This window comes from Hemibagrus wyckioides, linkage group LG01 (genome assembly GCF_019097595.1).
Source record: "Hemibagrus wyckioides isolate EC202008001 linkage group LG01, SWU_Hwy_1.0, whole genome shotgun sequence".
Taxonomy (NCBI): domain Eukaryota; kingdom Metazoa; phylum Chordata; class Actinopteri; order Siluriformes; family Bagridae; genus Hemibagrus; species Hemibagrus wyckioides.
Genome location: NC_080710.1, coordinates 24,503,241 through 24,524,198, shown reverse-complemented (window position 1 = coordinate 24,524,198; position 20,958 = coordinate 24,503,241). Strand labels below are relative to the sequence as shown.

Below are 20,958 nucleotides of genomic sequence, written 5' to 3'. Positions count from 1 at the left end.
CTGTGTGTATGCTGTAAAGCTTCCTTTTAATGAAAAAGATGGGGGGGGCTCATTTCTGGGCCTAAAAAGGTTAAATTAGGTTCAAATTTGTTTTTTAACAAAGTTAAGGAATGACTTCATGTTACTTTTTACTTTGCTAGAAATGTTTTATCATCAGAAAACATTGTTTCTCTTCTCGCACTAGCAAGTCACAGTGACTGAACTTGGCACAAATGTAGAGACATTTTGTCCATCATTTGAGAAACTCCCTAATGAACCGATGTAGTGTTGTGAAATATTTTAGATTTACACTCCAACTCCAGTCTCACTGAGGTACTATTACTAGAAACTTTAAATGAAATCATTGATAGAAAACCGTCATAGAATTTTGTTTTTTTATCTCCTGTTCTCAGTGGATGGAGGCTGGTGCGTGTGGTCCAGCTGGACCCCGTGCTCTAAGACATGTGGTGCTGAGTGGGTCTCTCGCTACAGGAGCTGTGCTTGTCCTGTGCCAGTGGCAGGAGGGACAGCATGTCCAGACCAGCAAGAAGAGCACCAGGGCCTCGGCGTGCAGATAGAAAGAAAACCCTGTACTTCAGTCACTTTTTGCCCAGGTGACACACACATCTGTCTCAGAAACACTGATGACATAGGTAGTTTTTTAAGGAGCGAGTGTAGTGAAATGGTTTTTCTAGTTGTCCATTTTGGTACATTTAATCCAATTGAAAGCAAGTATGTGGGTTCCTATTTGTTTCCTATACACTACTGAAAACAAAACAAATTTGCAATCTAACATTACGAATGCTAACATTAGCAATTGCTTCAAACATCACACCTGGACCCATGATAACCACCTGATTTAAAAAAAAAAAAATCACAATGCAAACTATGTGTTTTTGGTGGCATCTAGATGACAAGCTTTAAACATAAGGGGTTGACTTTAAATCTGAAGAATCAGGAGATGAAGAAGCAGATCACATTTTTGTCACTGTAACCTGTAATATGAAATATTGTTGATCAGAGGATCGGCACTGCCCTTAACCAAGGCCCTTAACCCTCACCTCTCCAGGCACTTTATCATGACTGACAATACGCTCTGACCCCAAACTCTATAGTTATGTATAGTTAGATATGTGAAGAAAGAATTTCATTGTGCTTTAATGCATATGTGAGAAATAAAGGCTTCTATTAAAACATGCACAACAATGATAAGGCAAGGAGAAAATAAATAAACGTCTCATATCAGTCCAGTATATAAATTGCTAGATGCATCTGTGTTAATTACCTCAGATTTCAGGAAACTCTACCCTATGTGCATAAACCCTGCACAATTGTATAGCTACTTTATAGTCACTTTATTTATTTTTTTGCAATTTCCTTATTAACTCCACACTACCCATGTTAACTCTGACTATGCACCATGTTGACTATGGGATTTTCTCATGTTGGATGAAGCTTTCTTACTTGAAACATTAACGTTGGCTTGAGTGTTAATTTGTTTTAGGTATAGTTTACAGGTTAGTTAAGTTGAAGGTCCTGACTGCTTGTGTATGTTTCTCTCCTTTCTAGTCCATGGTTCATGGGGCTTCTGGAGTGAATGGTCAGAGTGTGATGCATGTGCGGGCGTGTCTGTCAGGAAGCGAGAGTGTAACAGTCCCCCTGCTAGATTTGGAGGTCTGCCGTGCCACGGCGAGTCCCTCCAGAGTCGTGGTTGCCACGACAACCAAACCGTCTGCTCAGGTCAGCTTACCTTATTCATTGTGCCCTGTGTACAGTGGATTTTACATACCTAATACTTAATATATACATATAAGTATGTTCTATAAAACAGAATCAAACAAATTCTATATACTGTACATACATGAAGAATTAACATTTGCATGGTGACATATTTCAAGTTATTTTAATTCATTTATTCAATCTATTATCTATAAAAGCACATCCTGTTATGTTTTATTTTCTTTATACCACAGCAATTTGCTGAATATTACTTCTTTCTTTTCTATTTTTTTTTAGGAATGCCTTGATTTTTATCAATTTTAATGCTGTAGAATTGCTGCAAAACAATTTAGGTTCTCTTAACACTTTCTCTCTTTTTTTTAAACACACTAATAAAACATTAATAAGACCAAATTGAAATTTGCCATGCCACAATATACTTTTCCTCAGATAATAGCAGACCAGTTTTCTTTTTTCTTTTTCCCCTGAGTGAAGACACCTTTCAAGAAAATATTACTTATTACATATTTTTCTTTGTTAAAAATATGTTTATTATTAGGTGTAAATAAGTGTTCTATAAAAGTCCCTGTAAATGGGTTGTTACTATAGAAACAATAAAGCATTAAAGTGCATTAATTATAAACCTATAATATAATTTGCACTTGGCTTTACTGCCAGAACTACTGTTATATAAAATTAATTTTATTAACACCTCCTGACATAATTGAGAATTGAGACTTTGGCAGCATTGTGGAATAATCAGTGTTTATTAAAGTACTGCTTTAAAGGATTTCTTTTTATTATATTACTGAATACAATATTCCAAAATGTTATTAGATTTGGATAACTGATGAAATAAGCACATAAATGCTATTTGACACTATTTGTATGCCAGCATTATTTCAGCTTTGCTTCATCAGTCTGTCCTTCTCCTCACCTAAACTCAGACTGTGGTGGTGGACAGGAGGAGTGGCCTTGTGGGAAACCGTGCCCTCGCTCATGTGAAGATCTCCATGGTGACACTGAGTGTATAGACACATCAGGGTGCAGTCCAACCTGTGGTTGCCCGGGGGATATGGTTCTGCAGGATGGCGTGTGTGTGGAGAGAGACGAGTGCCGGTGTAAATTCCACAACAGCACTACTGGTGAGGAAAGCATGCTAGGGTGAAATCATTCATATAAACCTTTATTGTGTTTAAAAGATGTTATATGATATTGAAAAAAACTGTGTCTGATTTTGTTCCCGAATTTGGCCGGCGTTCTTATCCAGAGCGACTTACATTTTTGTCTCATTTTATACAATTGAGTGTTAAGTGCTTTTCTCAGGGGTCCAGCAGTGGTTGTTTGAGGGACCTGGGATTCAAACTCACAACCTTCCACTAAGCTACCACCTCGCAGTTCCCTATCCACAATGTAGTACACTATTTGGGGTGTAGTGCACACTACATCTGCATAAGTAGCATAATGCAGAGTGATTATTTGGCTTGGAAAGATCTTGTCAGTACAGAAGCAGACAAATATAATTATTTTTAAGTTTTTTGATACCAATAAAGTCAGAAATGTGTTAAGTTGCTTGGTAATTTGTATAAAAAAAAAAAAAATAAAAAAAAAAACTACTGCAGTGATTTTAGGTACAGAAAACTAGATGGAAATCTTTGAAATGCCACCAGTATGCTGCCCTACAGCTCTCATTTATTAAAGCTTAAGAAATTTATAAGCTCTTAAATGCATGTCTTTTTGTCTCCCCATAATTCAGCAGGTTTAAATATCACAAGCACGGCATGGGAATGGCCCGGTAGGACAGACTGGCAATATGCAAATTCAGGAGAGAGCATCATTACAGACTGCAGCAACTGGTAACTTCAGCCTCCTGCACTTGTATTTGTAATTGATATTGTTATTGAGAGGGAGGTTATGAATATGTGATACATATTTCTGCTATGTCATGCTCACTTGCATTTTGATTGTCATTATTTTATTAGCACGTGTGAAGCTGGTGTCTTGCACTGTGATTCACTTCCTGGTTGTATCACTGATGGTGGGTGGAGCCAGTGGGGGCCGTGGTCAGAGTGTTCGTCCCCGTGTGGGGGCGGAGTCAAGCTTCGGTTTCGTCAGTGTAATAACCCCGACCCTCAGGGAGGTGGGAGAGAATGCAGTGGTACTGCTGACCAGCAGAAGGAGTGTAACAGTCATGCCTGCACAGGTGTGTAAGCTTGCACTGATCACAGGTGCAGACATATTAGTGTATTCAGTCGATTTAAGATGAGTAAGAGCTTAACAATGTGTCACAATTGGCTTCTTTGCTGTTTAATATTGATAGATTGATCAGCTGAAATATTTTACGGTTTGTCAGTAAGGAATAAAGCACTAAGGGGTAAAGTGCTGTTATAGGGAAATAATCAAAGACAGCTCGGTATGATGCACCAGAGTGGATTCACATATTCATTATCACATGAATGTACATAAAACGTCATATATAAAAATTCACATATGTAAGTTGAGTTAGTTTAAAGAGAGTAATGTATTTGGATGACACATTAACTTAAACCTGTGATTTGCCTCGTAGCTGATACTATTCTCAGAGCTGCTATGGCAAATGAATCAACACCTTCTGACCAGAATCTGGCATTCAACAGCCTGTGGTATAAGTGTATTTACATGTGCACTACTAATCTGATCAGCTGACTCCAGGTTAAGACTGGTTCTATAAACAGCATTATAACATTAAACTGTAATCGAGCGAATATTGGATTCCAAATAGTATGATTAAGATGTCTGAATTCTTGGCCAACTGTCAGATTATTTTTTGTATCCATACCATGCCATCTGATGTTTAAACAGAAACAAATACGCAGGAACAAATATGCAGCGGTTTAAATATGTTCGGTTTCCAACCACAATAAATGCTTACCATGCAGATATTGTTTGCAGTCATCATCTAACATTTACCTATCATTTACCTCCCACTCTATACTGTTTATATACTGTTATATATGCAAATTATTTATATATTTTTATATATGCAAATTATTTATTGTTATATACTTATTATATATGCTAATTATTTGCACTGCGAAAATGCACTTCTGGTTAGATGCTAACTGTATTTCGTTGCCTTGTACCCACATGTGCAGTGACAATAAAGTTGAATCTAATCTAATCTAATCTAACATATATAACTGTGCTCCTCAGACTTGGCGATGTGGTACGACTGGTCAGCATGGTCAGTGTGTTCTGTCACCTGTGGAGGAGGAGAACAGAGACGTACTCGTTCCTGCCGAACGCCTCCATGCACCGGCTTGACACGCCAGAGCAAGACCTGCAACACACAAGTGTGTCTTGGTGAGTTACACACTGCATCTATACACATCCTGCACCTAAGAGAGGGATGATAAATATGAGCAAGAAAATTATACCTTGAAAAGCGTCTGTAAGGGAACTTTGAGTAAATGCAACGCTACAGGGATCCGAAAGTGTAATAGGGAAGGAAAGTTGTCACTTGTACACGATACATGACTTGCACCCATGTGTGGTTAAATGGAGAATTTTGCATTGTTGTGGAAAATTAAAAAATCAGAGACTGAAGAGATGAGATATTAATGCATAAAGCTTCAACAAAAGCCATTTACATTTTCCCATTTGCAAGTTTTGTGCCTGCCTACAGCCTTTTTTTTCCCCGAAGGTCTAAAGGAGAGAAAATTCTGCAAAGCAGCAAGGTCACAGATTTCTAGAGACTTTAATTAACAGGTGTTTCATTAAAGATGCTCCACAACAAAGTGGGATTAATAACGCACAGCTAATGGTTCTTATTTTTTTACACACTGCTTAAAATTACAACCTGTTCTTATTACCATACCTTATTATTTTTAATCATTGAGTTTTTGTAGTTCTTAATTCCTATTTGACTTGATTGAATGGAATTGAATGGATTTAATTCAAAACTCAAAAACAAGCTGTTCAAGTAATGACTAGCGACTTTTGTTTTAATGTCTTCTGTCAGTGGAACGTTCACGAATAAAAAGCACTATGCCTCTAACATGTGGAGAGAACATTATTGTGTGCATTTGATTAATGCTCCTAACAGGTGAATTGTTCCAAAGCCTGGGGTCTGTGAATTTAATGTTGCAGATAAAGTGGTCGCTTTCTGAGAATCCTTGTGTGTACACATTGTTTCATAGCAAACAGACCTGATATAAAGCTTAAATCCATGAAACTCAGCCATTTACTGTATGTCTTCTGGGGTTCTGTAATTAGGTAGTTATATTCGTCCGCTCCTACACACCGAGGCAGAGGTACATTTGTGATTGTGATTAAACTCTCCCAGAAGAGCAGCAGCGTCTGGCTTTGAGATATGCCTAATCATCCAGCTTATTATGAAGGCCTCCCAGGTTGGCCTGCTGAAACACCCAGCTAGCCGACATTCTCATTTAAAAGTGAAATGTCTCCGTTTCACAGCTCTGTGTCTTTGCTCAGTCTTTCAGAAATTCAAATGAGCTATTTCCCAAAGACCTGCTGTGAAATAAGCTGCTAGCTGCGAGTCCAGCTCTGAGAAGTATGGGATCTTCTTGCAAAGACATTTAGATGAATAAGTAGTATTGGATCAAGGTCTAATCAAAGGACAAATGTTGCTCCTGTGCTGTGTACTCAGTTATATTCTGTTTGTATGTACTGTGTGTGTGCATGTGTGTTTGCGTATCAGAGGTGGGATGCCCTCCAGGTCGTCTGTACCGGGAGTGTGAGAGAGGCGAGGGCTGTCCGTTCAGCTGTGCTCAGCTCAGTGGGCTTGAAGGCTGCTACTCTGATGGTTGTGAGGAAGGATGTCACTGTCCACCCAACACCTACCAGCACCACGGAGCCTGCCTACAGGTCACATGACTCATCATAACTCCTGAAATGGACGTGTGAAAATGCAGTATCTAGTAGTAGTAACTCAATGCACTTAGATTTGTGGAACGACTTTGAAGACTTTCATCAGTTCTACTTGAAGAAGTGAAAAATTAATAAGAGATATTGAGGATGTTCAGTTGCCTTGATTTACTACTCTTTGCCTAAGATGATTTGTAGCCAAGCATGCACAAGTAGAGTGTGGGCATTCTTTAACCTTTTTTTCAAGGTTCTTCTTAACTCCATAAATTTTGGCACCCTTTGATAGATTACTATAGTATGGAAACTATTGTATAAAAATGACATTACACAAAATGATTAGCATTTTCTAAATGACCAACTGGACAAACTCTTAAAAATGTATTGTCAAAAATAAAACAAATCCTTTTAAAAATATGTAGCATACTATTCAGCAACAGCAATTAGTTACAGTTTTAACACGATATGAAAAATACACTATGGAGTTATAAGAGTGAGGGTGAGAAAGTCTAAGCCCTCCAATATTCACAATGATTAAATTATTTAAAAAACTGTCAACATTTACTGTTACAATGAGTGGATAAATGTAATATTTATTTATTTATTTATCTATCTATCTATCTATCTATCTATCTATCTATCTATCTATCTATCTATCTATCTATCTATCTATCTATCTATCTATCTATCTATCTATCTATCTATCTATCTATCTATCTATCAGAGGTATTTAAAAATGTTACATTGCATGCATGTTCTATACACAAGTTTATAATACTTTGGCTAAATAGTGTTTGGTAATGTCATGTTTCATGTGTAGGAGTGTCCATGCCTAGTAGACAACGAGCTCTTGAGCTCACTTCAAAAAGTGTCTATGACCCCGGAGTTAACCCCAGACCTCTACAACATTACCATGGGAACAGAGCTCAGGTCTGGAGAAGAGCTGATGCATGAGTGTAGCTCCTGGTAAGGAGATCTGCTTTGTTTGTTACTTACTTACATTAGTTAAATCAGCCATATTGTTTAACTACTCACAGCAGTGTAAAAAATCTGCCTTGCCTTGACTTATTTTCAGTAGCATTTTGTGTCCTGCATCTGAAGGAACAGTGTAATTGATTACATCTGCACATGTAGAAAGCTCAAAAACTCTGCTTATCACATTGTTCAATTATTTGTGTGGGACTCGGAGAAAACTCTCTGCATGTTGCTGTGATTGAATTCTGGCACTTAAATTTAAGAAGCATAAATATATTTGACCAAAATTACTTTTATAGTCTTGCTCCTTTTTATAAGGATGATGATAGACACAATATTAGGCAGGTAGTCATAATGTAATGGCTAATCGGTGTATATTGTAGAAAATAGAAGAGTTTTCTTTGGCCACCACACATTTGAAATTCTAGTAAACAAAGGCTGACTTATATCTGAAACATTCCTCTTACCCGAGGCTGGTTAGTCAGTATAACCTCCATCTTTATGAATTTACCTCTCAGTTTGTGTGAGCATGGCCTCTGGAACTGCTCTCTAGTGCCCTGTCCTCAAAATGGTGGTCTGAGTCCTTGGGGTCCCTGGGGTCCCTGTTCACTCAGCTGTGGGGGTCTGGGACATAAAGTGCGCACTAGGAGCTGCACTAATCCAAGCCCTGCTCATGGAGGTCAAGACTGTGTGGGAGACCTGCAGGAAACAGCATACTGCCAGACTCCAGACTGCCCAGGTAAACCTACTCCTTTCCTCTTTTTAAAGCCTGATTTCTCAGTTTATAATTTTTTACACATTTTTATAAAAATTATAACGTACAACTGTTAAGATAATCCACAACCTCTGATCTCAAGTGTCATAGGAGTCTAATTTATAATCGCTCTCTAATTGCAGTGGATGTGCTTCCTACAGCCGAACCTTCTGTGTCAGGTAATCATGCATTTAATGCTATAAACTTACCAAATGCACCCATTTATTCATACTCAATGTTACATTTTTAAGGATCTGAGAGACTAAATTCAAATACTTTTTTGTTCCAAAAAATGAAACTTATGAAATAATATATAAAAGGACTTGGAGTAGGAGCCAATTCAAAACAAGAGGATCTTATCTTTATAGTGGAAAAATACACATAAACAGAATGGAGTGGATAAGTCCAGTAACTAGTAATCCTGGGGATGTGCTGAATCTGGAATCTTGAGAGTGCTGTTGCATGCACACACACACACACACAGTTCACCTCCTTGTATGTTTTTGGGATGGAAATAAACCAGAAAACCTCGAGAAAACCCACACAAACACAGGGAGAACATGAGGAGCTTCACACAGCACCTGAGCTCATGAAGGAGAACTGGAGCTATGACGCACTTGATCAATGCTCAAATGGAGGAACTGCTGATCATTATATAGCAAAAAAGATATAACATTTACAAGTCAAATTATTGTTATAGTTGCATAATACACTCTGTATAGTATTTAAAATGAGCTGAAGCAAATTCATGCTCTAGGTTCAAAAATAAAGAGACAAAAGCCTTGCTAAGCTTTATTGTGACACTGATATGTTACCTAAAAGGAAATGTAAAAAAGGCCACAATGAATTGTTTCATTACCTAACTGTTTTGGAGCATTTGATGCATGTTTACAGTGTTGATGTTATTGTGTGGTGGGTGGTCCTGTTCCACAGGTTACTCTTTTGTCATGGCAAGACTTCACAAACCTGGCTGCCAGCTTTGAGCCTTTCTAGCAGGTGTGGGAGTTTGTTCATGTTTGATGTCAGCTTGAAACCATGGGTTGTGAAGTGGAGAAAAAAGTTTCCTAATTTGTCTATAATTAGAGCATGTTGTTAAAAAAGTGCACTTATGTTTCCACAGTATGGTTTCCCACAATATTGTGTGCACTGGAGGCACAGGAGTCTTCTTGTAGTAGTCAGGTCTATCTGTATCTGCTTATATCTATAGCAGATACAGACAGTTGTTGTGTTCACTGAGATGTACATGGTCAGGACTTGCTCCATGCTTAAGTATTCTCTCTCTCTCTCTCCCTCTCTCTCTCTCTCTCTCTCTCTCTCGTCTGTCTTTAGATGAGGATTTGGGGTTCTCTCAGTGGACATCATGGAGTTCCTGTTCTAAATCCTGCAATGAAGCTGGTCACCCCGCTCTGAAGTTTCGTCAGAGACAGTGTATCAGTGCACCATGCACAGGACAGAACAGACAACAGAAAGTCTGCAACCTCCCTGAGTGTCCTGGTATATATGTATTAACTATCCACATTCTACTTCTCAAATTATAGCTATGGTCTAAACCTACTATTAATCAAAATATAATTAACTTTAGAAAAGTATAATAATTCCATCAATACTGCCACCTTTATTATATAAGTAATGGATAGCTCTGTGACTTTAATCCAGATGTTGATTTGTCGATTCACACCTTATTTAACCTCCCAAGTTCTCAGGAAACAGATATTCTAAGTGGTAAATAAACCCTTGACTACCTAACTCACCTGGCTTTGTTGTGGTTGTTTGAGAGATGGTGGAGTGTGTCTGGATGAAGAATGTTCCCATAGAAACTGCTCGTGGACAGAGTGGGGAGAGTGGAGTGCATGTTCACGCTCCTGTGGTGTTGGTCAGCAACAGCGCTTTCGCAGCTTCATTGCCCCCGGAGTTAACGGAACCTGGTGTTCAGGCATCGTCGATGGCAATGTGGAGAACCGCTTCTGTAACATCCGTGCCTGCCGTGGTGAGATTCAGTATCTCACTACTGTTTTGTGTAGTGCTTGATGCCAACTGTATATTTCTTAATAGTTACAAATGTTTCTTAATTGTGATGTCATGTTTTCTTTTTATGGACATGTAATACCCTTAAACTTCATAGAATGGAGATAATTACAAAAGATATTTAAAAGTGATATTTGTATCATTATGTAGAACTATCAATTATGTTAAATTTTGTCAATAGTATGATATTATTATATTAAACCTTTTTAGTGGATTAAATATAACTTTATTATTATCTCTACCCCTATATCTAATTTTGGCCAAATAAAGGATGCCATCTTTCCCTGTGGCAATATATGTAACTGTTTTTTGCTTCTTCTTCTTCTTCCCAAATGTTCATATAATATTCATCACAATTCAGATGAATATTCAACGTTATTGTCATTGTGCAGTGTACATTTACAAAAGCAGTGAAAGCATTTAAGTCAAATCATATTTTAAGATGCTTTTGAGCTTTTCTTTTCCAAAATGGAGAAAATGTTTTCTTAAATGATGAAAAATATAGTTGTAGGTCAAATATAGAAAAGATGTTGATCACATGTGGAATATGTGTATCAAATGTAGTGTATTCGATATATACTGTAAATTCAAATAAATGTAAATCAAAATATGATTAGATTTTGTCATAATATCCAAATCACAGTGCATTTAAATGGAAGGCTTACCGTCCTTTCTGTTTTGTCTCTTCTCAGTGGATGGAAGTTGGTCTCGCTGGAGTCCGTGGTCACACTGTGATAAGTCGTGTGGGGGTGGTCGCTCTATTCGCACTCGTTCCTGCTCCAGCCCTCCACCCAAAAATGGAGGACTCAAATGTCTTGGAGAGAAGAACCAGGTCAAACCCTGCAACACCAAACCATGTGGTATGTCTCGGCAGTGCACACATTAGGATTTATAGCCTTCAAGGTTTCAGCAGTAGGATAATTAGAAAATGTAAGCTAAACAAATCTTACAGACCCATATACAGGAGGAGAAAGGGGAGGAGGCACAGATTTTTTCATCTTTGTTCATAATGATTGGTTCTAGTGTTTCAACAACTAATGAATAAGTTGTATTTATTCATATTTACAATGACCAGTGTGGTGGTGGTGCTGTTTACATGATTTCTAAATTCCAGATGAGCGTGGATGCCCACTGGGTCAGGAGTTTGTTCCCTGTGCTAATGAGTGTCCTCAGCGTTGCTCTGACCTACAGCAAGACATTCAGTGCCAAGACAACACAGAGTGCCAGCCAGGCTGCCGCTGCCCTCAGGGTAAGGGGGCGGAGATAAGACATTCGTACAATTAGATATTAGCATATTTAAAGAAATATCTGGTTAAAGCAGGCGTTTAACAGGATGATCATTAATCTTTCGTATTAGCAGTTATTTCCTACATCATTTGAATACATGTCTGTATGTAGGTGAATTGCAGCAGGATGGTGTGTGTGTAAAGCTGTGGCAGTGTGACTGCATTGATGCATTGGGGCAAAGCTGGGCTGCAGGCAGTCAGCACCAAGTCGACTGCAACAACTGCAGTTGCGCAGACGGAGTTCTCACCTGCACCAACCTCACCTGTCCAGGAAAGAGTCACTGTTCCTGGAGCTTGTGGTCCAGTTGGGCCTCCTGCAGCGTTACCTGTGGTGCAGGACAGAGAACACGCTTCAGGTGAGGAGTTACAGAGAGACACTTTGGTGAAGATAAGTTGAAGGAAAGCTTTTGATTGTAGAGATATGGAGGTGGTGATGGAGAAGCAGGGATTGGGATAGATAATGAAAATGGATGGATGAATGCTGAGAAATTTGCTGTCAATTCAGATCACTCATTCCCGAGACTCCAGATGCCGACTGTCAGTTCGAGGAAGTTCAACACAAGCCATGTGACCCAGGTCCTTGTCCACCACTGTGTCTCCATGGCAACCAGTCACTGTCTGTTGGTGACACATGGTTAGAAGGGGAATGTAAACAATGGTGAGTCAAAACCGTGTCTTTGATTGATACGTTTCCAATTTTCCTAACTGTAGTTTCGAATTTGATGCTGCGTTATGATGTAAATAATGGCACCCTGTAAGTAACTACTGTACACAATGCATGCACAAATAAAGATTGCACTCACAAGCATACAGTGTTATGTGCTATATGATACTAGTCTTTTTTGTATTTATGTTTTTGTATTCAGCACCTGTATTCCTGAAGGAGAATATTGCCAGGATATTTATTGTCGCGGTAGGTACAACTTGAAAAATACTTAACATTATCTCGAAAACTATATAACAAAATTCCCAGTTACTTTAAAACCCCACAGTTTCACAATCATTTCTAACATAATAATCATGATTATTTTTGCACAGTAATGAATTCAGACTTTTTCTGACTATCTATATACATTTTGGAAATAACAATTTTCCATAGGTCATCATTAATATCAATAGAAAGCTTCTTCTTTTGCATAATACATCATAAGCCTAAATACTTTTCAAATGATGTTTCTTATTCACATTAATTCAGTGTTAAAGTAAAGTGTAAATCTTAAATATAACATTACACACAGTTATAACACAGTTAGATTTAAAACTAATCCCTAAATGAATGACTACCTTAGTATGTACCTGTCAGAATTGAGCAACTACTTATCTATTGCATATTATTAAACTACAAAATGATCCTGATAGTGTTATACAGTTAGTGCAAGTTTTTTGTTAATATGGAACACTTATAAAGCTTTTTATCTTCTCAGTGGATGGAGGCTGGACTCCGTGGGCTGTCTGGTCTGACTGTTCTGTGACGTGTGGTAGAGGAAATCAGATCCGCACTCGGGCGTGTATCAATCCTCCACCACGAAACAATGGCACACACTGTCCTGGGGCAGAGAGAGAGACACAGCACTGTCACACTGCACCCTGCCTCGGTAACAAAGTCTTATTTACCTGTGCTGTATTGAACTTAGGACTGCTTCAGTAGTCTATCTATGGTACGCTCCTAATATCTGAGCCCACTATTAAGACATATCAGTTATCAGAAAATATATTTTATTTTAGCAGTACACTGCTGTTCCATTTCGCTAGCAGAATGAAAATCGACATATCAGTCATTTTCAATCAGTACAGACAAGTGAATTATTTTATGGCCGCAAGTCTGATAGAAAATGAGTCAGGACTCTGTTAGCTTTCAGTGTGAGGTGCTTTTATCTCTGTTGGGATAACCTTAGACAGAATTTTAGTGGTTGAATATAACACCTTCAAGCACTTGGGACATTTCAGAGAGCAGCAATGGGTTTAATATCACTATTAACATTGAAGATTTGAACATTTGTGTGTTTTTCTGGAACACTTCTATGAATAACAGAAAAGCTTATGGAAAACTTAAAATTTCAGATGAGATTTACTTTCATATGACCCATGAAGCACAACTGTGGAGTATGACATGACAAAGAAAGTCAATGCTGAACATGGCCACAATCAAAACAGGCAGAAAATCTGTTGTTGCCTTTGGCAATAAGAGTTATTCATTTTCTGACAGTTATTTAAAATTTATACAAATACATTCTTGCATGAAACTGCCTATTATTATTATTATTATTATTATTATTATTATTATTATTATTATTATTATTATTATTATTATTATTATTATTATTATTATTATCTTGCTATTCCTTTCAAATGGAAATACATGTATACATTGGCTATTGGTAATAATTGCTGGTAACTATAATAACTATAATATAACTATAATATTATCATCTCTAACTGATTAACACCTGATATTAACACAGTTAGTTTGGTTCTTTACACGTTCTCTATTATAAAACTTTTCAAATCTACATTTTCATAAATAATTAAAGAAGGTTTCTGTGAGTAGATTAATAATATTGGAGCCCACTCTACACCTTTGATCTAGATACTTATAAAGCTGCTTTCTGACTATGTCTCTTGTTTGCTATAAAAAAAAATTCTGCTAATGTCTGCTGAATGCATCTTTGACATATTTCATAGTAAGTGACTTCTGATATCCTGATCGTGTGTTTTTGTCTCAGATGATCTGTGCCCATGGTCCAGCTGGTCCCCGTGCTCACGGAGCTGTGGTGCAGGAGTGGTGTCCAGACGTAGGCATTGTTTGTGTGAAGAAGCAGGTGATCACACCTGTCCCATTTCTATAGAGACACACAAACACAGAGAGGAGACTCGCCTGTGCTACAAGAGGCCATGCCCAGGTGAGTTGGATCTATCTATCTATCTATCTATCTATCTATCTATCTATCTATCTATCTATCTATCTATCTATCTATCTATCTATCTATCTATCTATCTATCTATCTATCTATCTTTTTTATAATAAAAAATTTATCCATTTGCTGACTCAAACTGGTAAAGAGAATTAACTCATATTTACAATTAACCTTCCTGTTCTGTTCAATACTTGGCAATGAAAATCTCATTGACTAAAGTAATTAAAATAATAGTTTTTAGGTTTGTGCAGTTGGCTGTACAGCTGGATTTTTAAGCTCCTCCATGCTGAGCAGGGAAATTTTGTATGTATGATTAAAGACAATTTTTCTGTATAAATATTACAATTACATATTGTAATTGTCATATTTGACAGACACCCTTATCCAGTACACTTCAAAGAGATACTGATTCACTAGGTCACAGACTAAGCATACCATACCAGTCTAAAACTCATCATGTGGGAGTTATAGGAAGAAAAGCACACAGAAAGCGTTTTGTTTTTTTAAGTGCTAGTTCAAGTAGTTCAGGAAGATGTAGGTCTTTAGACGTTTTTTTTTTGAAGGGAGTCAGTGACTCAGTGGGTCGGACATCTAAGTGAAGTTCATTCTACAACCCAGGCGCCAGAACAGAGAATCATCTCAGTGCATAGCTTTCTTGTACCCTGGGAAATGGTGGAAGCAGTCGAGCATATAATCTGAACAGGTGTAACTTTATACACATCTCAATGGTCGTTTAACCTCATAACACTGAAATTTGAAAAGAAATCAAGGCATGGAGGTTTTTTATAATTAACTTTAAGATTAATAAGGAAAGATGTTCATTGTATTTATAATGAAGTTTATTGATGATCTTTCTTTTCCACTTTCTCTTTTTCACTCTCTCATAGATTGCCCAATGTCCGAGTGGAGTGAGTGGACAGTGTGTTCCTGTGTGTCTCAGTGGCAGCAGCGCTATCGTGTCCCACTGTCTTTGGCCACAGCGGGGCAGCATTGCCCAGAGATTGAGAAGCAGAGCCGAGCCTGCAAACTTCAGGACTGCCAGGGTGAGCATACTGCTTACTGTGTGTGTGTGTGTGTGTGTGTGTGATTGACTCCAAAGAAAAGTTAAGGTCACTGAAAAGGTCTTCCCTGTATTTTTTCAACTTTATATCTCACCTTATTGTCCATATGGAGAGTTAGATATATGTGTGTAACCTTTGCTATCAAATGCTTTTGTCCTTCTCCTGTGTGTGTGTGTGTGTGCCTTAGAATGTATGGAACCATTCCAGCCAGACTGTGGTTCTCCATGTGAGAAGCAGTGTGTATTGCAAGGGCAGGTGGACGCATGCACAGGGCATTCGGGGTGTACAGACGGCTGCTACTGCCCTCAGGTCAGCATAACTTTATACTCACTAATAATTAAGAGGAGCATACCCAAGAATCATTACATAGCTAAGCTGCCTCTTGTAAGATTTGCGTAAATGGGTTATTTTGCTGTGGTTTTGACGTTACATTGTGTGGTCGCTCATTCATTCATTCATTCATTCATTCATTCATTTATAGCTCGATTGCACTTCCAGGATCTACTGCAAAAAAAAAAAGAATTTTTGAGCATGAGCCAATAGAACATAAGATATAGGGTATAGGGTTCGTCCATTCTATCTAGCGAGGAAAGAAAAATGGCAGAACTTTTTCTTAATGCTGTTTAATAAATTAATCTTCATTAAACAATCTGTTGTGCTCTCGGTCACTGTGGATCCCATCGCACGCATTTACACTTAGAGGCAATTTAGTAAAACAGGAGGAACCAAGGTTTAAAATTCATTACAGTATATAGAGCTGAAGGATGAGTCTTCACAGACTCCAGATGTTGGCTGTCTTGACCTCAATTTGTCTCAGACTTACTGCCGTTTGTACTTGGGCAACTCAAAAAATATCCAAGAGTTAGAAAAGAAAAGGTTATTGTCTTTTGACAAGCAGTAATTTGTTCTTTTAGAAAACAGCCTAATCATTAATACAATACAATGCACTATTTTCACTATTTTAACACTTGGCCTTGCTTTCATTTGGATTCATTCTTGATGCTGCCTTGACCCCTTTTTATGCTCAGTTGTGATTTTGTCTGATCTTGGACAAGGATGATCTTGACAACAGCTCTAGTGTATAGTTGTAGAAGAATAAAAGTAAAAAGTAAAGATCCTAAGTGAGTTTAAAGGATGTTCAATATGAGCATATTGTAGTAAGAGTCCTGAAATGTGCATTATCATTATATAATATTATTTGTATTTGTTTTACATGGTTTTTATTTATTTATTTATTTTTTTACAAAGTTCAACACCTTCCCTTAGCCCTCTAATGTAAATCAGATCCAATTCAACATGTTTCTGGTACAATCAAACATACAGTGGTAAGAAATTTAGGTTGAAAAAATTGTGGAATATTTCTTTTAAAACACAGATATTTTCAAGTATTTGAGGTTTGTGTCAGGCTGTCAACCCCACTGAGTTATTTTTACCATGACACATTGCAGGGTAATTAGCGTAAACACAAAGTATGAGTATCTTTTCTTAAATTCATATTCCAGGGAACAGCTTGACATTTATTCTTTCGCTTGTTGGCATTAGCTTATTAAATTACCATGAAGCTTTTTCAGAACTCCACGTTCCTCTGGATGCTTTCAGGGTCTGCTGCACCAGAATGGTACATGTGTGCCTCCAGAACATTGTGGCTGTGTTCACCTCATGAAGCAGGACACAGGATCACCTGTCCCTGTCACTGTCCCACAGGGTGGGGTCCTCAATATAGGCTGCAGCACATGGTAAAACCATTCACACTCAGCTTTTACTTATCTTGTTATTTAATTTAAAATCTTAACAGAAAGATAATATTTTTTGTATATATCGATTGTATTTCAGTTTATGCCATAATGGGTCTCTGCAGTGTGATTCTCGAGAATGTGAAGGTATAAAAAATTCAATCTATTAAAAAAATAATAAGGCTCAGACTTACTGTGAATCTTAAAAGAGCATTATTTATTACTTACACTCACACTCACTTTATTATTCTGTTAGTGTCACTCAGTGAGTGGTCAGAGTGGACCCCCTGCTCTCCATGTGTTCCTGCCTCCTCTCTTCTTCACTCTGATTCTTCCATGGGTGATGATGGAGTTACCAGTGAAGGTCTAGGAATGCCTGAAACAGCTCTGGTGTCAGTGCAGAAGCGCTTCCGGACATGTCTGGATGTGGACTCTGGATTACCTGTCAGTGAGAGAAAGGGGGAGTGCTCCAAACCCCTGCAGGAAGAAAGGATCTGCCCCCAGCCTGATGTCTGCAAAGGTGATCACTCACAATATCATATTACTCAAACATCATGAGTGTCAACTTTGGAATAGTCGAGCATTTTTCTGACCAACACATTTAATTCAATTCAATTTTCTTTGCATAGCACTTTTAACAATGGACAAATTGAATGAAGAAAAAGATTAATATCAGAATTAGATTGAAAATGCATTTGTATTTATCCCTAATGAGCAAGCCTGAGGCGACTGTGGCAAGGATAAACTCCCTTAGATGGTATGAGGAAGAAACCTTGAGAGGAACCAGACTCAAAAGGGAACCCATCCTCATTTGGTGGACATGGGAGAGTGTGAATTACCATAAACACCGGAGAGTGTGATGATGAATAACGTCCTTTCTATAGTCATATACAGTCAGTTGGAGCTCAGATAAATCTCACAGAAAAAGTTAGATATAACTTTCATTTCCAAATATAATTCGGATACTGAAAATACCTTGAGTACCAGTTGATATCAATAGCCACCTTATCCGATTAAACTCTTTCGCTTAGTTCAAACATTTTTTCAATATGTTCGATTTTTCTGTGATACCTGAGCCACTGCTTGTTACTAGTACCGACCCGATAGCAGCCATGGATATCAGATCAGTGACATCTCTGATTTTAGCATTTGCCTCTACTGAAAAAATGTACTCAGAATTAACTTATAATGGTATTTCATAAATAAACTTGTAATAGAGCCTCCTGGTGTTCCAGTAGCAGGATCCAGCGCTCTCATTGCAAGTTCGATTCCCTGGGAGGGCGCTAACTCAACCACTGAAGAGTTAACTCTCAGTGCCGGTCCAAAGCTCGGATTAAATGGGAGGGTTGCGTCAGGAAGGGCATCCAGCGTAAAACCTGTGCCAAATCGAAATGTGCAGACCAAATGATCTGCTGTGGCGACCCCAAACATGGAGCAGCCAAAAAATGAACGACAACAAATAACCTTTTAATACATGGCAACTCTTCCCATTTGTTTTGTAAAATTTAAAAATGATAGGTATGATTCATTATTAAATCTGACTGCAAACCTCTGTGATGTTTTATATAAACTTTCAAACACTGGAGCCATACAGTATATGGTTATTCTGGTTACTGGTAAGGTTTTGCGGCATCCTATTACTAATACTACACATAAATATATATATATATAAAAATTTTTCAATCTAATTGGGTTTTTATGCCTATAGCCTAAATAAAATGCTAATATAATATATTGCTGTATATATTTTATATATTTCTAATATATTTGTATAAAATAATTATACCAAATTATCACCAAAATGGCATGGAAATCCTGTCTTCCTACAAATATTATGTAGCTACAGTAAGTGTGATTTCTTCCCACAGTGGCTGTCAGGTTTTGTCAATTTTTTGGATAGCTATGTGCTGTAGAGAAATGAACATAAGCCTGATCAGTTCAGTTTGTAATCAGACACCAGCTGTCACAGTGTGTCACAGTAAGAGTAGAATCTGTAAATGCAGTTTTTCCTTTTTTAATTTAAAATAGCAGAACATTACTGCTGAATCAGATGTCTGCAAGAATGTCTGTAGTTTTCACAACTATTTACAGATTAGTGCAAAATATCCGAATTTCACAATCTGAAATCACACATGAATTTTTTTCCATAAATATTTTTAATTCCCTACACTGCACTCATCATATGTGACTTTTTAATTAAGCACGATTTAATGTTCTCTTGTAGGTGCAGGGAAATGTGCTAGAATTAATTCCAGATGAAAATGGGAAAAGATTAGAATAAAATACTAGAATATTCCTTCGATTTGTGGCCCATAATAATAAAGTCCTTACCGAAGAACAATAATATGAAATTCTGCTGTAATCCTGTCAAGCTTTTACACAGTTTAGTAACATTGACAGACATGACAGGAAAAAAACTTTCTGCGTCAGGAGTAATTATGCTTTACCCTGTGACGGGCATTATGAAAAACCTTTAGAATGTCTATGCTCAAGTGTGTGACATTGATGTGTTGTTGTTTGCAGACCCATGTCAGTGGAGTGTGTGGGGGCAGTGGAGTGTATGTCAGGAGCCATGTAGTGGAGGATTCCGCCAGCGTGAGAGAACAGCCCTGGCAACAACCCTCGGACCACAATGTACACGACGGCAGAGCCAATCACAGAGCTGCAACACTGGCCTCTGTCCAAGTATGCGCACACATGTACAAGGACATGCATCCTGCATATAGTATGATAACAGGTGAAAGGATGTGTAGATTTATTTAATCATGCATAAGCGTTAGCATACACACAAGAAACATAGGTTATTGTCCTGTTAAACTAAAGTATGCGTTATTTTACTGAGACACTGTGTCTGTACACAGGCGAGCGCTGTGAAGACAGGGGGCGGGTCTACGAGGATTCTTGTGCCAATCAGTGCCCTCGTAGCTGTGCTGACCTGTGGGAGCATGTGCAGTGTCTGCAGGGAGTCTGTCACCCAGGTACAATCACCACATGTCTTTATAGTAACACTAACAAATCACGAATTTTACTGATTTTACTCATAAATATTTTAAATAAACACAATTACGCCCATGCTGAGTCTTTCTTTCCAGAACACACACTGAGTTACTGCACTTTGGAAGCACAGTGCAGTGTTTAAAAGCCATTCTTGCAGAACTTCAGCACATGTTAAAAATAAATATGAAAATGGCAATAAAATAGTGGTTCATTCTAGAGTAATGAACTAAACTGCATTACTAAGTATTACTATTTATAGAAAATGGAGGCAACAACTTCTACACATTAAATGTATTTTTTTCTGTGAAGCTACAATTTGTCTTCTATATTTATTTACTTGTGTGCAGGTTGTAGGTGTCCTGATGGTTGGTTGCTGCAGGACCGGGAGTGTGTGACAGTGTCAGCATGTCGCTGTGGGCTTCCTACAGAGAACGGCACACTGGAGTTTACACCTGGACAGAATATCACAGTGGAGTGCAACACCTGGTGAGAGCATACACACACAGACATGAACACAAATGAGTTTGGGTTCATTTTTCAACCATGATATGATCTACCCCTGGTCGGAGTCTCGTAGCTTGCTGGTGTTCACTGATGCTGTGGATGGATCTGTAGGGACAGCCTGTGACCCAGGAGACAGCCATGGACAAA

General features: G+C 38.0%; 1 protein-coding gene across 1 annotated transcript in view; it reads left to right on the top strand.

Moving 5' to 3' along the window:
• Positions 1 to 20,958, top strand: part of sspo (SCO-spondin) — an 83,673-nt gene that overhangs the window by 48,646 nt on the left and 14,069 nt on the right. The window contains exons 73-99 of the mRNA XM_058387448.1: positions 393 to 593; positions 1,549 to 1,719; positions 2,646 to 2,843; positions 3,455 to 3,554; positions 3,681 to 3,901; positions 4,891 to 5,040; positions 6,398 to 6,564; positions 7,382 to 7,527; positions 8,055 to 8,275; positions 8,434 to 8,469; positions 9,620 to 9,784; positions 10,068 to 10,277; positions 11,008 to 11,175; positions 11,430 to 11,564; positions 11,714 to 11,957; positions 12,107 to 12,259; positions 12,468 to 12,514; positions 13,026 to 13,196; positions 14,325 to 14,501; positions 15,404 to 15,559; positions 15,765 to 15,886; positions 17,177 to 17,313; positions 17,411 to 17,457; positions 17,567 to 17,830; positions 19,834 to 19,995; positions 20,172 to 20,288; positions 20,655 to 20,793. Of these exons, the coding sequence (XP_058243431.1) occupies positions 393 to 593; positions 1,549 to 1,719; positions 2,646 to 2,843; positions 3,455 to 3,554; positions 3,681 to 3,901; positions 4,891 to 5,040; positions 6,398 to 6,564; positions 7,382 to 7,527; positions 8,055 to 8,275; positions 8,434 to 8,469; positions 9,620 to 9,784; positions 10,068 to 10,277; positions 11,008 to 11,175; positions 11,430 to 11,564; positions 11,714 to 11,957; positions 12,107 to 12,259; positions 12,468 to 12,514; positions 13,026 to 13,196; positions 14,325 to 14,501; positions 15,404 to 15,559; positions 15,765 to 15,886; positions 17,177 to 17,313; positions 17,411 to 17,457; positions 17,567 to 17,830; positions 19,834 to 19,995; positions 20,172 to 20,288; positions 20,655 to 20,793 (4,225 nt within the window). The remainder of the gene's footprint in view (positions 1 to 392; positions 594 to 1,548; positions 1,720 to 2,645; positions 2,844 to 3,454; positions 3,555 to 3,680; positions 3,902 to 4,890; positions 5,041 to 6,397; positions 6,565 to 7,381; positions 7,528 to 8,054; positions 8,276 to 8,433; positions 8,470 to 9,619; positions 9,785 to 10,067; positions 10,278 to 11,007; positions 11,176 to 11,429; positions 11,565 to 11,713; positions 11,958 to 12,106; positions 12,260 to 12,467; positions 12,515 to 13,025; positions 13,197 to 14,324; positions 14,502 to 15,403; positions 15,560 to 15,764; positions 15,887 to 17,176; positions 17,314 to 17,410; positions 17,458 to 17,566; positions 17,831 to 19,833; positions 19,996 to 20,171; positions 20,289 to 20,654; positions 20,794 to 20,958) is intronic.